This window comes from Populus trichocarpa, chromosome 19 (genome assembly GCF_000002775.5).
Source record: "Populus trichocarpa isolate Nisqually-1 chromosome 19, P.trichocarpa_v4.1, whole genome shotgun sequence".
In the NCBI taxonomy this organism is placed as follows: Eukaryota; Viridiplantae; Streptophyta; class Magnoliopsida; order Malpighiales; family Salicaceae; genus Populus; species Populus trichocarpa.
In genome coordinates, this window is record NC_037303.2 from 10870146 (window position 1) to 10888122 (window position 17977).

Consider the following 17977-nt stretch of genomic DNA (forward strand, 5'->3'; position numbering starts at 1 on the left):
TATGAATGTTTAATGATGATGACTGAAACACTTAATGTGGGGTTGAGGATCAAATTGCCAAAAAAAGAAGAAAAAGAAATGGACATTCATGCATGGTGAAAATTTAGAATTTTCAATTCGATTAAATTGAGAATTTTAAATCTACATGGAGAATGAAATTGATTTTTATGGTGATCAATGACAAATGACATTGATTCTAATAGTACAAGAGAGGTCACGAGACCTATTCAATAACAAGGAACCATTATACGCACTTAGACACTAGATGGATGTTCGGCACCTTACAACTATAATATTAGTTAAATTGTAATTGCAATTTTCTTTAATCGTATCTCGATTTTTATTTGGAAAATATTAAACAATTAGAAAAACTAATTCTCTGGTTAATGGGATTAATGTCATGATTAATAGGCGATAGAAGAAATTAATTCTCTGGTTAATAGGATTAGTGTTTTGATTAATAAAAAATTGAAGAAATTAATTTCCTGATTAATAGGATTATTGCCCTGGATAATGAAAGATAAAAGAAACTAATTCCCTAGATAATAGGATTAGTGCCCTGGTTAATGGACAATTGAAAATACTCATTCCCTAGTTAATGGGATCCTTTTGTTAATAGGATTAGCATCTTGGATAATGAGCAATTGGATAAAAATAACTTTATGGTTAATGAGATTAGTATTTTGATTAATAGGCAATTGAAGAGATTTATTACATGGTTAATGAAATCAATGTCTTGATTAATGAGCCATTAAAAAACCAATTGATTTAGTAATAGAATAAAAGCTTGGTTTAAGTTAGAAATGATATTGGCAAGTCTTTAAAATTGTGCTATTAGCATTGAATTGCAAAGATAAGGATATATTAAGAAATTAATTGTTTGATAAATGTTCTTGTCAATATATATCCAGGAGATAATATTAAATTATTAAATATAAAACTAATTGTATTAGACATTAAATAAATTTTAAAGTATCTCGCGCAACACGATGCTTAGTAGTAGATTCATGAATTTATATATTTTTATTTAATCAAATGATATAATTAGGAGAAGAAAAATTTTTCTTTGTAATATTATTTTGTATCCAAAAATATATTTACATATCTAAATTAATTATGGATAATACATTTAAAATAATTGTTGTTGAAGCATCTACCTTCAATTTTTTTAAAAAAATGAACGTGTGTCTTGACTTATGTTGCAACTAATTTACTTGTCATATTATTTGTAATACTTGAAGAAAATGAAAAGTCCATATGGTTAGATTAAGGAAGTCTCAAATGGTGGAACAAACATTGGAATTACTGTTTGCAAGTTATAAATATTTTGGAATTGATAACTTAGTACTAAAAATAATAGAGGAAATTCTGTCCGATTTTTAGTTAAATACAAAAAAAAAAAAAAAAAAAATCTTGTACTTTCAATAATAATAAAAGAGGTAGAGGTAGAGGTATACATAGAATGTTGTGTAAATAAAATTGGGGTCGTTGTTCCGCCAATATTAATTAGTGTATTTGAGACAACAGTACTGACAATAAAAACTAGAATACTTTCAAGAAGAAAAAATAAATAATAAAAATGGAAGGGGTGAATTACCGGATGAATCGAGTTAGAGATTGAAGATGTGATGCCCTGTAGGAGAATGAAATGGGCAAAACTCAAGAAGCAAAGGAGGACATCAAGATAATCAGACAGGTAGGATATAGACTTTTCCAGCTCAGTCTTGAAGTAATTTGAATATTTCAGTAGCAGTTAAACCAAGAAGATTGAATTCCCTCACCAGTAATGGTGTGAAATCTCGTCAGTTGTCATCCTGGTGGCTCGAATCCTCATCACAACTGCTGGATCGATTCTTATCAAATAGGAAATAGACCCCACACCTTTTGATCTTGGAATGCTCGATTTTGTCGTAGAATTCGAATGTAACTTCACTGCCAGAATATTCACTAGTAAGACCTGTTCTTGTGCTCTCATACCACAATAACATGTGATCCGAATCATCTAACTTGAATACAGCAGCTTTTGGCTGTGGATCCAAATCATACCATAATAAATTGACATGATCATGTTCACCATTATCACTTTTGGCATCGCATTTGCAACTAAAATTGGCACAATCAGACAGAAGTGGTGTGGGAGATGCAAAGACTATGCAGAAAGCAATTCCCTTGATCTGATGACAGTTTAAGGGCAACTTTTTGGTAACTGAAGATCCCATATTTTGACCGCGAAACCATGGTGGAATTTCACTCTTTGGTAAAACGATTTGAAAAATCTCACCTTTAATCTCTCCAGACTGTGACACCGAAAACATAGAGGAGAAATTAGAGATTCAAAATATAATTGATGATCGTGAGAAGCAGAGAGAACTTATGAAGATTCACCTGAATTTTACATTGCACATCTGCCATTAGTTTCTTTTGATCCAATTTGAAGCAGTTTGCAAAGTTCAACTCCTGGAAATTTCTTAGATTGAACCTCGATAAGGTTTGAAGTGATTTACAGTCATTTACATCTAGAGCTGTAAGTGACGATGGAAGCTCTGGTAACTCTTTGATACCCGTTCCGCTTAAATCCAGATGTTTCAAACATTTCAGATGTTCAATTGAAGAGGGTAGCTCTTTAATAGCTGTTCCGCCTAAATCAAGATGTGTCAAAGATTTCAGTTGTGCAATTGATGAGGATAGCTCTTCAATAGCTGTTACACCTAGCTTAAGCTGTGTCAAGAATTTCAGATATTTAATTGATGAAGGTAGCTCTTTAATAGCTGTTGCATCTAACTCGAGACGTCTCAAAGATTCCATGGGCTCCATGATTTCTGGGAAGTTCTCAAGTTTTGAGCAACCTGAAAGCCCGAGAACTTCAAGGGATTTCAGTTTACAGATGCTGCTGGGAATACTTGAGAGCTGTTTGCAGTTAGTCATATACAATCTAACAAGTGCTGTGAGAAACTCAATTGATGAAGGCACCTCTTCGATTGCCGTCCCTTGCAAATATAGATATTTTATGTTCCCAGAAATCTCTGGAAACTTTGTAATATTTGCGCAGAATTGTAGATCAACCTTTCTAAGAACTGGTGAATTTCCTGAAATTGCAGGGCATATTCTGACATTAATGCAATGATATAGATCAAGAATTCTCAAAACTTTCGAACCAATCCTGCTTGGAAGACTTCTAAGATTGTCACAATAACTGAGCTGAAGGACCTCCAGCTTGGTGAGATATTGAATAGAGGGGTTCACCTCTATTAAACTTTTACAAAATTTAAGATTTATACTCTCTATATTTTCGGCCATGGAGAGATCAGGGATTTCAAGCAAATATGGGGAGCCACTGAGATCCATACGTCTTAAATGCACAAGGTCCTGTCATAACAAAACAAGGGGGAAAAGTATAACAAAAGATTGACTATCTTTAAATTTATAATTCATATATAGACATGATCATACCTGTACACCTGTCCAAAGCTTTTCAATCTTGCTATCAGGGAAAATAAGCTCAACAATGTTTTCAGCACAAAAACTTTGTGGCAAGGTTTTCAAAGGGAACCCATCCCAATGGAGATATCTCAGCTCATCAGAAAGATAATCGAGGCCAGAATGAGGAAGGTGCACTTTATCTTTGTTGTCCATTATGAAAATTTCATCCAAGGAAAAATGATTAAAAAATTTGAGAATTCTTAGCCGATCCATCCTTGAAAAGGCATCAGATTTTAAGTGCATTTCACGTGATTCAGAGATATCCAAGCATATGCCTTCAACTGCCTCCGTTCCCTAAAATCAAGGGTAGAGAATAAGCAAACAATATACTCATCTCCGACTACTTGAAAACATGTAACAACATGGTAAAAATATCACATGCGGGAAATTAAGAATAGTTAGTGACTTTAGCTTTAACCTTCTTTTTCACCAATGCTTGATATACATCCTCAGGATCACATAACCTACTACGTTTGCCTGGAATTTTAGATTCTTCACGAACAATGCTAAAAGCCATCTCTCGTAGTGAATCATGCATGTTGACTGTGCAACCAGGTGTGGTGATGAGAGACTTTTCAAAAAGAACACTTATATCCAAACAAGCAGCTGAATAACAACCATCCAAAATTTTTGTAACACGGTCCCTATTTGCCCCATTGAAAAAGAATGCAAGATCAAGAAATATCTCTTGTTGTTCATCATCAAGCCCATCATAACTAATTCTCAACACATTCTGAATTTCACGGCTAGAAACTTTCCCTAACTTATTCAAAACACTACACCATTCCTCTTTGCTTCTACCATAGAGAGCAGAACCTAAAACTATAAGAGCCAAAGGATTGCCTTGTGCATAATCTACTATCTTTTCTACCAACTCACTATGATCAATTGTGGGGTTGTAATTCTTGAAGGCTTTCATGTTAAAGAGTTGAAGAGCTTCATGGTGGTTCAATCTCTCAACATCATAGATTTCATCGACCACATTCGTAAGCACTTGCTTATCCCTACTTGTTAAAAGAATTTTACTTCCTGGACCAAATGAAACATGTGGCTCTGGTAACAATTCTTCCAGTTGCCTTGAACTATCCACATCATCGAGAACAATAAGAACCTTTTTACGGAGAAGTCTATCCATTACAAAAGCATTTCCGAAGCTCAAAGGGCCAGTGTTCAGAATGTCTTGGTCTAGTAATTCTGGAAGGATATTTTTCTGCAAACCAACCACTGAATGTCTTTTTATTTCTTCCCTAACATTTGCAACAAAGAGGAACCCTTCAAATTGAGCAGAGACATTGTCATATACCGCTTTAGCAATAGTTGTCTTACCTATACCACCCATTCCCCATATCCCTACAATCCGAACATCTTGGGACTCCATTTTCAACAAAGTTTCAACCTTCTTAATACGTGCATCAATTCCAATCAGACTCGTATGATGAGTACTCATAGATGTTTGATGCAATTTGTTCAATATATCTCTAACAATGTCATCAACAAATTCAGACTCGGATCTAATAAACACAAAACACATATTTGTTAGTTGGAGAGAACCAGAACAGAACAATAGGCACTCTTTAGCAAAATCAATGCATACACCTTTAAAAAGATCATCATTTCCCCAAAGACTAAGTACATTGTTATCGGTAACTGATAATGCAACATAAATTAATGAAAATAAACACTCTTAAACTACTACAAATCAGATTAAAAATGATTTTTTTAAAATAAATCAAATATGCAATTGCCAGAAAACACTAGAGTTTCAAAATATGAAAGCCCAAGTTGAAATTCAAGAAAGCAGAAGCTTACTTAATGTTATGTGAATCCCACCCAGATAGATTGGCTGCCTCCCTCATGGCCGCTCTCCAGTTGAGCACCTTTTCCATCTTCTCCTTCAATAACTGGTCATGCCTAGCAAATGCATCGGCAAAACTTCCAGTTTGATTCCTAACATGAGATGGATCAACCCGATAGAAAACGGGTATAACCATCTGCCCTTTAACTTTCTTGCATTCAAGAATTTTTGCAAGTTCCTCCAAGCACCATTTGGAAGACGCGTAGTTGTCAGAGAAAACAACGACAGAAAGCTTGGAATCTTCAATTGCTTTCAAAAGGGATGGAGAAATTTCTTCCCCTCTGTTAAGTTTGTAATCGATGAAGGTTGAGATTTGTTTCCGCTTCAAAGCAGCATAGAGGTGGCTGACAAAACAAACACGAGTGTCCTCTCCTCTGAAACTAAGGAACACATCGTATTTTTCTTGAGGAGTGGTTGTTGAAGAAGAAGTCGAAGCCATGTGAAAAAAAAAAAATTACAATTCCTTGTGATTCAGCAGATCAGAGTCTATGGCGAAGAAAGAAAGGAAATGGGGCTTGCTTTGAACCGCGTTTTTGGGCATCATCACCTTCGAAACCTACTTTGACATGAAAAAATACCCCACTTGGGGGTTTTTTTCTTGCAATTTGAAAGATGTATTTGGTAAATAAAAGGGTCTAATTCCAAAAAAACAAATAAGTACAAAACGAACAGGTGTCCCAATATAAATGATCACTAAGATTAAAGTGGAGTATAAATAAAAGAATCAGAAAATGCACTCCTTCGACATTTCAGGTTTCTTTAATGGATTTTGTTTGGGCTAAAATATGGTTAGTTTCGAAGCATGGTTGGTCTTGATCAGATCAATCCTAAAATAATATTGTTTTAATAAGTTTTTTTTAATAAAATAAAGTGAGATTGTTTTGAACAAAAATTTTAAAAAGTGGAAACAATATAAATTGAAAAAAAAAAGAATTTCTAGAGTTGACCGAACCAGGTCTTGTCTAAATTTAATCAGGTCTACTAATTTATGAATTGACCTACCGGTCACCTAGATTTGATCGAATCAATGTCCATCCTGATTAAAAAATAAATTGATATCAGGCTAGGCACCAAATCAACGAATCATTAGATTGATCTGTTAGGCCAAGCCGAACTTGATAACTATGATCCAAGTAGCTAAAATCTACTCCTAAATAAGTCTATTATAAAACAAGAACTACAAAATGTTGAAACAATATTTTCAAAGAATGATATCAATCCAAAAGAAAAATTACAACATAGATGGAAAACAATAAAAAAAAACAGAAAGCACAAGAATATATAATTATATTAAAATCCCAATTAAAAATTTTATTACTTGTTATTTTTTATTCAAGTAGTTTGTGTCTCTAAGAGATTTACAACCTTTTAAATAAACTCAAAAATTAACCTAAACAAATTAGAAAATCTGAAAATAAAAGAAATGCAATAAATGTCCTAAACAAGTTGGGAAAAATAAAATTTTTAGGCATAATATTTAATCTCTTAAACTACATAGGAAAAAAAATAAAAAATAATTAATAAAACAAATAATTTTTCATAAAAATCCTCATGCATCAATCTCTTTAGGTTAAAAAGAAATTGCCCTCGAGTTCAAATTCTTCTTGCTTCAATCTCATAAATGTCTAATTAAGAATTTACAATTATTTTCACGCTCAGTCTTTCCATTATAAACATCATACCTATTAACAACTAACATGAGCTTTAATACCAACTAACGCACACAAGAACAACACAAGAAAGATAGCAAGCATAAAAACACAAAATTATACTAAAAAATATATCATGTATAATCTCTAATTTAAAATTTTATTACTAAATATTTTTTGTTCAAGAAATGTGCTTCTTTAAGAGGTTTACAATTCCTTAAATAAATACAAAAACTAATATAAAGAAATTAGAAAATCTAAAAATGAAGGAAAATCAATAAAAGTCATAAACAAATTAGAAAAAAATAAGATTATTAAGCATAATATTTAATTTGCCAAACTAGATAGAAAAACAAAAACTAAGAAAACAAATAACTTTTTCTAAAAAAAATGTCCAAGCCATGGAAATCTATTTGATTGTGTTATTAAACTAGACCTAGTGAACCAATCTTCAAAATCTTAACTCGACTTCTTGCTTAGCTTGATTTTAAATTGATCAAGTTGACTTGGTGGATCCAAAAGTAACTTGGACAACCTGAAAAAAAAAAAAACATGATTTGGCTTTAAAAATAAAATCAAAAAGATATTTTTTATAAAAAAAAATATTGAGATAGTGATATATTGGATCAACACGGGTCAAATCAGGTTAACTTGTTAAAATTCACAACTTAAGTCATGGATAAGACCATAATAATCTAACCTTGTTGCACCATTTGTCTCTTTCTTTTCCCTTCATTTCTTCTCTCCTTGGTTGGGCATTTATTGAACTCGGGTTGGATGAAATATGAGACTAAATTGAAGATTTATTAAACAATCAGGGACTAAATTAAACGAAGAGGGCAAAAAATGTGTGTTATGTGTAACACTCTTGTTGGCGTGTGAGGAAGCCACCACTTTTAGGAGGCGCATGCAACTTTTTTCAAGCGCTAATGAAGGCCTTCTTGGTGCCATTGAAATCGTCTTAGAATAGGCTTCCTTTAAAGGCAACGCGTGATTGCGGTGTAGCTCTAATGACCCATTATTCTCTTATTTCTCTTCCTCTCTCTTTTCTCTCTTATCACCTTGGTTTCATGCATGATCTCTTCTCTTCTTCTCTTTAAGGACAAAAAAGGACTTTTTTTTTGCCTCATTTTCAATTGTAGTCCCTTCATTTTCAATCCTTTAAAAAATAAAAAATCCAAACTATTTTTCTTAAAATTGAGCGCCAATCCAATGATATGATTTTTTTAACCCCATAAGAACCGCATAACTAGTCATCAAAACAAACTATTAAGGTCAATCTGGAATAAAATAAATATGGAATGACAACAATAAAAGAAGGCTAATTGACAAAAATAAAAAGCAAAAGAAAAATAAAATAAAATGAACCCACAATGCAATTGGATATAAAATTAACAATAAAGCAATTAGCTTTTAATGTTTTATTATTTTTTCCCTAATGAAAGATGTAAGGAATAATAAATAAAGTAATTAAAAAATTAATTAGGTATCCATAGTTGGGGAAAATTTTAAAGACTCGATCTAATCGATAGCAGTTATTGTTCATTTTTAAACACTTTTGAAATGTCATCATGAGTGATAAGTAAGTATCCTATATTTCTTTCAAGACTTAGAAAATATAAAATTCCTAAACTATTTTATCAAAAAATTAGAACATACTGCAATATCTCATTCATAAGTTTCAAAGGCCTAAGAGAAAACACTTGGTTATGAAGTTTAGACTTAAGATAAGTATATGGGGAAAAAAGTTCTCTAGCTAGAAGTCTAGAACTATGAAAGGTTATCTCTTAGGATATGATTGCTATTTCTTTTTATGGGATCTTCCACTATAGTATGACTTGGTATAATATATGTAATATAACTTTTATAATTACAATTTCATTTAATTATTTTTTCCAAAACTAATCAAAACATTTACACTCAAATCAAGCTAAAATGATGAGTAACACAAAAAGTATTTGAACTTCTTCTTTTTTCATTATGGTTATAAAGATGGAAATATTTCAAACTTGGAAATTGTAATTTGTTTTAGACTTTCTATTTTCTTAAGTAATAAAAGAATGTATTAGATTATTGAATTAATAGTTTTAACAATCATATATTGATCTTAAAACAATTAGACTGGTATGGCAAAGTTGAAGTCATCTTGTCGATCAACCTTTGTCTTTTAGAGTTTTCCCTTTGTATGAAGCCCATCAAGCTTAGGGGTAGCCACTACTATAGTGATTTTAAGGAATGGATCATTAACCACCCTTATCTTTTTGTCTAGAAAATAGATGTGTCCAGACTCTGGATTCTTTTAAATTTGGTTCTGGAAGACCACACACTCATTAATGACGTGCTTCTAATAGTCATGCTATTTATAATATTGTTTCTCCTTATTTTTATTAGCAGCAAGGGTTATATGATTTCCAAATAGCTTAATTTCCCTCGTACATGTTGAAGATCTCTCTAACTCTTTAATATCAAAAGAGTACTCATAATCTTTAACTATTTTGGTAGTGTTTACTTCTTTGCTATTAGGTTTAATAGCCTTTTAGGCTTATTTAATGTTACAATCTTAAACAATCTTTCATCCTTGATTTAAGGGAAATATATGAGCTATTATTGAACCTCTTCGAACTTTTAGAGTTTAAATCAGTTAGTGAGTGAGAACTCACAATATTATCTGAATAGCCAACAAGAAATGTCCATCTTATTGGCTTCTTTTTTTTGCTTGTTTTGTAAACATCTTCTCATAACGAGCATCATTATTTGTGAGGGTGTATATGTCTAAATAAGTAGTTCCTATGAACATTTTTTCTTATGTTCTATTATATTCTTTGTAGTAGTAACTTTATGCTCTTATTATCAATTATAATTGCAATGCACTTAGTTTTTAATTTTCTAAATCATAAGGCATAACTTTCTATAGCCTTTTTAGGGTTTGGACTATTTTGGCTAGATTAACCAATATGTATTTTAGTTGTTTCTTTTAGAAGCGCTCATAGAAATTAGTTTCTATCTTTTCCAACTATTGATTGAGTTTGATAGTAGTATGGAGAACCAATGAAAAACTATTTTAATCAATAAAGAACCAAACATCTTAGCTTCATGAAAGGGTTGGTTGCACTATTGACACCTTGATCTATGAATTTTGTAATATGTTCCCTTGTTAATTGGTTATCCTCTTAAAAAAATTACTTGAAATCAACAATTTTTATTCTTATAGGGATCATATGTAGCCTATAAACCCATTTAAGGTATGGATTGATTATAAGTAGGTCTTTTTATCCATCCTACTTCTATCTTCATCTCTCTTAAGTGTTGGGCTAGTTCAATTATGTCTATCCCTCTTTTTTATTACTGGTCAACTGCAAGAAATTGTTGAGCAAAGATATTGAGGTTCCTTTATTATAACACAACTTGTAGGGCATAAAATTGCTTAGTAACAAATTGTGGTGTGTGATAAAAATTCTATAGGGTAAGTAGTTGGCTTATGGTTGTTTGTATACTTAACGAGTGGCTAGCGTGTTGGGAGCTATCACCTCCAAGTTAGGCTATATTTATTCTTGTGTTTGATATGCTGAGAAATACCCTCGTAATAGGTATACTCATTTCGAACACCCCTACTAGAGTGCTCATTATTGTAGAATTCTTTAGGATCTATCCTTGCGATATGTACGTGTAGGTGTTACTAAGCCTATTCTTATAAATTTTATTATATATTTGATTCAATTAATCATATATAGCTTGTATGGTTCAATTGACCACTATTGTTATTTTGGTAGGACATGTTAGCCATCTTCTTCATCTCCATTTAGAAAGCCTTCATATTAGCATTAGAAAGATTTATATGTTGATAATAAGATGCTTCTTCAAGAGCAACCATAATTGGTTGGCTAAAATTTTTCATATCTATATGACACCACCTGACCCATACAATGGATATATGTACAACTATGTATAGGGTATTGATTCATCAATTTGTTTATCTGTGGTTAGTGGTGATGACCCCATTAGAACCAATAAGAATGTAAGGGACTATAGAGGGTCACTAAAGATAAGTCTAAATGATAAAGACCCATATCTAGGAGTGCTTACCATCGATTGAGCACTAAAATCTAAGGATGGTGGACTTTCAAGCTCTTCACAACTAAGAAAATGACATTCCTTTATTGTTTGTACTTATTATTCATCCAATTCAGCAAGGATAAGTTCACTTGTATTTTTTCTTGGAGGCATATTTTAATTGCTTACGGAACAAATTTTGAATTTTTGTCCCACTAGGTGTGCCAATTTATTATGCTGCTAGTTAATTTTACTTAGGACTAAACTTGCGACGAGATGACAACTTTCTTTAATCAAATAAAATGAGGATTCTTGATCTCATACCCTTAATAAAGGTAATTTGTTGTAAAAAAAAACCATCGTATAAGAAAATATATGAGTTTTAAAAGAGATGGAGTTTGCAAGAAACTTAAGTATAGAAAATAAATAAAGCAACAAATAAAGCAAGAAAAGAAATAAAACCTCTTGAGGGGAAAAGAATGTAGATTGCATGAATTTGAAAATATAGGGTTGACCATCATTCATATAGTATTTGACTTTATTTATACTATTATAGAGTTTGAATCTTACTTACATATATAATTCTAATTCTAATTTTATATAGATATTGATATTAGATAAAGAAACATATTCAATCCTAATACAAGTTAAATTTATCTTCTATTAATATATGTGTGAATCCTAGGATAATCCTTGACTTCTGATTAGTTATTATGTTGTGGACTTCCATTCATAATAAGATTGTATCTTTTTATTTCAATGTGTATTCAAACTTTGTTAATCAATCATTTTCTTTTGGTCGATCATGACTTTTGATTGTTTGGTCAATTCTCCTAGTCAAACATGAGTTCTTCTTCATGATCGATTCTTTTGATTTATGAACAATTTCAACTGTCTTCCCTTTCTTTTTGGTGAACAATCACTATCCTTTATATTAGATACATATATTTTAGGTATAGATAGCAAGGTATCAAAGCTTTTAGAAGGGAAAGACCTTAAGCCAAGTAAGCTTTGGGTGTAAGTCATGCACATACATTCTCGACTCGAGCTTGAGCTTAGGTATACATTTAATATAAAATAAGTTTTTGACCTAAAATATTATTTTTTAGGTAATCCATAAATGAATTGTCTGAATAATAACTTTTATTTACCTAAATATTTTATTTTTAAAGGGAAAATGTGTGTTTTTTAAGGAAAGAATATATTAGATTTTATTTTATTTCATGGCATAATTAAGGTAATAAATGACGAGAATCAAGAATTAATTATGTTCTGAATTAATTTTGGTTCAAAAATCTAGTATAAAAAGGAGTTGAATGAGAGGTATTCTGGACTACAAGAAGTAGCTCATTTACCTTATTTTCCTTTATATTTACTGCTTTCTGTACGTTTTCTTCTATTTTTTAGCTTAAATTTTGGTATTTAGTGGAGACATTTTGAATGTTTTTTTTTTTTTTTCACATTCATAGACCTTGATAAGATGTACAACTAATCAAAAGGTGTTGATGATATATTTATACCAAATGATGATCAAAAGTTTTAAGAACAATAGATATAATCCTAATGTGATATGCATTTCTTCATATACATTTTAAATATTTCAACAAGTAATTATACTAAATATTTTGTTTAATCTAAGTTTTAGTATACATTTTATTTCTAAAATAAATCATATATTATACAACGTTAAGTTTACAAGATTAACAAAGTAAGAATTTTAGTTCTATGTTCATTTGAGTAAAACTAAACATTATCTTACACAATCATCTCACAAAAAAGACTCTGCTTGGTCTGTCCTGCTGGAATCTCGATCATTCATAGTGTTAAACCAGATATGGCGTGGTTCCTCTTCCAGCTTATCAGTTCTTCACTTCCTCTGTTTCGAATCGATGCCATCATTATAGCAGGAGGCAGCAATCGACGCAAGCTCCCATAATATTATACTCTGATTGATTTCCAAAAATCTTGAATTCCTCATTACGAAAACACAAAAACCTCACTGCTGGGTGGAAATCACTCATCCAGGAGGTAAACTCCACACCTTTTCACCTTGCAACGATTCTGAAGCCCTGACGGCTCATCCAGGTAAAATTCAAATGAAATTTCTTTTCCAGAATATTGGCTGATGCAATCTCGTTTTACGAACTCGCAGGGATTGTACAAGAGTAACATCTGATCTGACTCAACTGATCGGAGTTCATAAGCACAAGTACTCAAATTGAAAATGACATCATGATGTTCATCATTTTCACCTCTAGCATGGCATTCACATATAAATATCCTGTTGCATTGCAATTCTGTTGGAGGATCTGGGAATACAAAGACCATGCCGAAGGCAAAACCATTGTGTTGATGGCAATTTGTGGGCAACTTTATGGCTACCGAAGATCCCATACTTTGATCACAGAACCATCCTGGAATTTCACTCCCTGGTAAAATAATCGTGACTTCGCGTCTCATCTTTCCCGACTGTAACACAGAAATCAGCAGTCACCTTTTATGTATGTATATATGTGTGTGTGTGTGTGTGTGTGTGTGTGTGTGTATAGAGAGAGAGAGAGGGAGAGAGAGAGAGAAACACGAAGAGGAAGAGAAAGTGACCTGAATTTTCATTTGTGTATCTGCCAAGAGTGGCTTCTGATCCAATTTGAAGCAATTTGCAAAATTCAAGTACCAGAAATTGCTTTCTTTGCCGATTGATAAGGTTTCCAGTGATTCACAACCAACAGCCTCCAAGAATTCTACTGACGGTGGAAGCTCTGGTAGAGAAAGAAGACTTTTGCAATAATTCAATTTAAGATATTTCAGCACAGGGAGTTTTTCAATGAAACTTGGAAGGCTGACAAGGTTATCGCATCTATTGAGTTGCAGCATGTAAAGGCAGCTTAAAAATTTAATCGATGAGGGCAACTCTTTAATAGCCGTTCCACTCAAATCAAGACATTTCAAAGATTCCATTGGCTCCAAGATTTCTGGGAAGCTCTCAAGTTTTGGGCAGTAGCTTAGCTCAAGTCGTTCAAGGCACTTCAATTTACAGATGCAGGTTGGGAGACTAGAGAGCTGTTCACAGAAATTCATCTCCAATACACCGAGAGTTGCAAGAAACTCGATCGATGAGGGAACCTCTTCTATAACTGTCCAAAGCAACCTCAACTGCTTTATATTTCCTGATATCTGGGGAAACTTGGTGATATTTGAGCAGCCTGATAGATCAAGAATTCTTATCTCTTTCACTTTGCTAATCGACTGGGGAAGTTCTTCTATTGCAGTCCCTTGTAACATCAATTCTTCCAAATATCCTGAAATTTCAGGGCATTTTCTGACCTTTTTGCAATGTGATAGATCAAGAATTCTCAGAAACTTCGATTCAATCCTTTTTGGAACAATCCCTAGATTCTTACAACCACTGAGAATGAGGATTTCTAGCTTTTCAAGATGTTGAATGGATGAGTGCACCTCAAGCAAACTCTCACAGAAACTAAGATCTATATACTCCAAATTTTTGGCCCTCGACAGATCTGGAATTTCTAACAAATATGTCGACCTACTGAGGTCAATCCATCTTAAATTCAGAAGATCCTGTCAGAAGCAAAACAGGACAAACAAAAGAACAAAGGCTTAAATAGAGATTAGGAGTCTTGAAGTTCATAATTCTCATATAGATACTCCATAGCAAAAACAAATCGTACCTGTACCCCCGTCCAAAGTTGCTCAACTCTGCTAGAATGTAGTGTAAGGTCAACAATGTTTTCGGCACAAAAATTTTGTGGCAGAGATTTTGCAGGGAATCTATGCCAGTGGAGATATTTCAGTTCATCAGAGAGATATTTGAGGCCACTCAGAGGAAGGTGCACTTTGTCTTTGGAGTCCATGAAGTAAAAGGGATGGTAGAATTTAAGAAACCTGAGACTATTCATCCTTGCAAATGTGTCGGATTCCAAGTGCATCTCCGGCATTTTAGATATATCCAAACAAATGCCTTCAACTGCTTCAGTTCCCTGATAACGAAGGGCAGAGAATAAGTTTGCAATACATAATTTAGAGCATGTGATAGATATATTTTGAGCTACTTGGAAAATCAACTGTGTTCACGATACATAACGACCTGTGCTTACGAGAGAAAAAATATTCACAAACTATAGAATTTACCTTCTTTTTCTTCAGTACGTGATAGATATCTTCATGATCACACAACCTGCTGCGTTTTCCAGGATTCTTAGATTCTTCACGAACGATGCTATAAGCCATTTCTTGTAGTATATCATGCATCTCTAGTGTGTTCTGAGAAATGGTGATTAGAGACTTGTCAATGAGAATGCTCAAGTCAAACTGCAGAGAGGAATAACAACTGTCTAAAACTTTTACAGCATGGTTACATTCTGCGCCATTGAAAAAGAATGCAATATCAAGAAATATTTGCTGCTGTTCCCCATCTAATCCATCGTAACTAATCCTCAACACCCTTTGAATTTCAGGGTTTGGAACTTTCCCCAACTTATTCAATGCACTGTACCATTTCTCTTTGCTTCTATCATAAAGAGAGGAACCCAAGACTATCAGAGCCAACGGATTACCTTTTGCATAATCTACCATCCTCTCTAACAACTCTATGTGATCCCTCTTGGGACAGTTCTTCTTGAAGGCATTCAAACTCAGGAGTCGAAGGGCGTCATGGTTGTTCAATCCTTGCACCTTATATATGGCATCAACTCCATTCTTTATAAGCACTTGCTTATCCCTGCTTGTTACAAGGATTTTGCTTCCTGGGCCAAACAAATCATGCACCCCAAGTGACAACTCCTGCAATTGCCTCGAGTTATCCACATCATCCAGGACAATAAGAACCTTTTTGCGGCGGAGACAATCCTTTGTAAAAGCAACTGCCAAACTTGGAGGCTGCTCAAGTAGATTATCTTCATCTAATATTTTAGATAGAAGTTTGTTTCGTAAATCAACTGCAGTATAGCTTCTTAGATTTTCCCTGACATTTGCAAGAAAGTGGAATCCTTCGAATTGATTACAGATTCGATCAAATACAGCTCTTGCAATGGTGGTCTTTCCTATACCACCCATTCCCCATATTCCTATGATCCGAACCTCTTGTGACTCCATGCACAACAAAGATTCAGTTCTCTTGATGTGTTCCTCAATTCCAACCAGATTCATAGAGTGACCAGGAGACATTTTATACAACTTGTTCAAGATATCTCCAGCAATCGCCTCAATAAGTTCAGACTCTGATCTACCAAACGTAAAGAATACATCTTTTAAGTTCTTGAGAAATTACAGAAAATAACACAAAGTATCATATCTAATTTTCAGAATCTGGGTTTAATAACGCTGCTAAATTTCTTAAAGATATTAAGTAAGCATATAATATATTTGATTTACTACATAAGAATAAATGATTTTAAATAAAGATCTTGAAGGGTCCACGACGTCTGTTTAATTACTGTATTCTGATATTTGTATGGACAAGACATCGCACATCATTAAAAAAATACATGTTATTTACTTTAGAATTTTGCTTCGTGAACCTTTCGGTCTGAACGAATGTTTGAACAATTTGAAGTAATGGTCTAGCTTATTGATATTTTTTTTTAGAACAAATCACTTAAATATATTTTATTTTCTTGGTTACTGATAATAAACATGGCTTAGTTCAGCAAATTCAACTAGGACCTTGTCTAAGTTGGATTTCAAAATAAACATAGTGTAAGTTGACTTTGTCAAACTCTGACGAGTAAATCTTGAAGAAGCTCACCTAATGTTCCGCGAATCCCACCCAGTTAGAGTAGCCACTTCCTTCAAGGCAGCTCTCCATCTCTTCACCTTTTCCATCTTTTCTGTTACTAGTTCAAGTTCACCGATTGAATCCCCAACAGTTTCAGTTTGATTTCTTACATGAGATGGATTGACATGGTAGAACACCGGTATAACCGTCTGTCCATTCATTTCCTTGCATTCCAGGATCTTTACAAGCTCGTCCAAGCACCATTTGGAGGATGCATAGTTTTCAGAGAAAACAATCACAGAAAGCTTGGATTCTTCAATTGCTTTCAAGAGTGATGAACAAATCTCGTCTCCTCTCCTGAGGTTGTTGTCTACGAAGGTCAGGACTTTTTTTCTACACAAAGCAGCATATAGGTGGCTGGTAAAATTATCACGAGTGTCCTCCCCTCTGAAACTGATAAAGACATCATATTTTCTTGCAGGGATGCTAGCTGAAGCAGAAAAGGAGGAAGCCATTTGAGAAAGTTGATTCCAGGTAAAGTATAGTCAATCTATGCATAAGATTAAATGGGAGAAAACAAAGAGTAGGGATAAGGCTTAGTTAGTCTAGTCTTGTGTATAAATACAACGGGGGAATCAGATATTTTGTTCACGCAAAACTTCCCACTTTCTTGGACAGAACTTAATCCTCCTCGGACTTCCTCATTGTTTGAAGACCAAGAAAAGGTCTAGCAGGCGAATACATGGGGACTTCCTCATTCTTTGAAGACCATGGAAAAGGTTTAGGCGAATTAATACATGGGGACCCATACTGTAGCTATTTGTCAATATGAATTTTGCTGGTGAATTTCTTGACTTTGGTCCCTCTAACAATTTGTTTCCAGCCATCCTTGCTTAATATTTCCATGTCCTAAGAATTATGCACGCTTGTGACACTGGCACGTGCCACAATGAACTTCAGTCTTCATCTCGTCGAGCTTTCGTTGCTTGAGATTTATCTTCTTGACGCAACAAGACTGGAGAATTCTTTGCCTTTTGCTTTATTAGTTCTGTTTAGATTTTGAAATTGGGCTGTTGCTTGCAAGGGTTCCTCTACCATAAAAAGAAGAAAAAGTTAAAAAAAAAAAAACAAAGAAAAATGATGACACCCAAAACAAATAATTTTGGCATTAAAATAATACCCTCATGCAAATATTATTAATATTACCAA

At 33.3% G+C, this 17977-nt stretch overlaps 2 protein-coding genes across 3 annotated transcripts; both read right to left on the bottom strand.

Annotated features, from left to right (window-relative positions):
• Nucleotides 1–1401: 1401 nt before the first annotated feature.
• LOC18108407 (disease resistance protein RUN1) lies at nucleotides 1402–5953 on the bottom strand. The gene is made up of 5 exons (XM_006371316.3): nucleotides 5290–5953; nucleotides 3899–4991; nucleotides 3451–3774; nucleotides 2386–3366; nucleotides 1402–2297 (listed from the first exon to the last, which is right to left on the bottom strand). The coding sequence occupies exons 1-5, from the start codon at nucleotides 5772–5774 to the stop codon at nucleotides 1803–1805; spliced, it is 3378 nt and encodes a 1125-aa protein (XP_006371378.1). The 5' UTR covers nucleotides 5775–5953; the 3' UTR covers nucleotides 1402–1802.
• Nucleotides 5954–12736: 6783 nt separating this feature from the next.
• On the bottom strand, nucleotides 12737–17326 carry LOC7458827 (disease resistance protein RUN1-like). Of its 2 annotated transcripts, none has more exons than XM_052449741.1 (5): nucleotides 16799–17326; nucleotides 15184–16276; nucleotides 14724–15032; nucleotides 13636–14613; nucleotides 12737–13503 (listed from the first exon to the last, which is right to left on the bottom strand). In XM_052449741.1, the coding sequence occupies exons 1-5, from the start codon at nucleotides 17281–17283 to the stop codon at nucleotides 13048–13050; spliced, it is 3321 nt and encodes a 1106-aa protein (XP_052305701.1). In that variant the 5' UTR covers nucleotides 17284–17326; the 3' UTR covers nucleotides 12737–13047. The 2 variants fall into 2 exon arrangements, with proteins under 2 accessions (XP_052305701.1, XP_052305703.1); XM_052449743.1 differs by having other exon boundaries at nucleotides 15184–16271; nucleotides 16799–16936.
• Nucleotides 17327–17977: the final 651 nt, after the last annotated feature.

Bases quoted from the DNA above. Each gene is read 5' to 3' on its own strand.
- LOC18108407 (XM_006371316.3), bottom strand. From the start codon at position 5,774: ATGGCTTCGACTTCTTCTTCAACAACCACTCCTCAAGAAAAATACGAT. The intron at 3,367-3,450 runs GTATGATCATGT...TTGTTATGACAG, and splicing joins AGCTTTGGACAGGTGTACAG to GACCTTGTGCATTTAAGACG. The intron at 2,298-2,385 runs GTGAATCTTCAT...TCGGTGTCACAG, and splicing joins ATGTGCAATGTAAAATTCAG to TCTGGAGAGATTAAAGGTGA.
- LOC7458827 (XM_052449741.1), bottom strand. From the start codon at position 17,283: ATGGCTTCCTCCTTTTCTGCTTCAGCTAGCATCCCTGCAAGAAAATAT. The intron at 15,033-15,183 runs GTAAATTCTATA...CTTCGTTATCAG, and splicing joins ACGTACTGAAGAAAAAGAAG to GGAACTGAAGCAGTTGAAGG. The intron at 14,614-14,723 runs GTACGATTTGTT...TGCTTCTGACAG, and splicing joins AACTTTGGACGGGGGTACAG to GATCTTCTGAATTTAAGATG.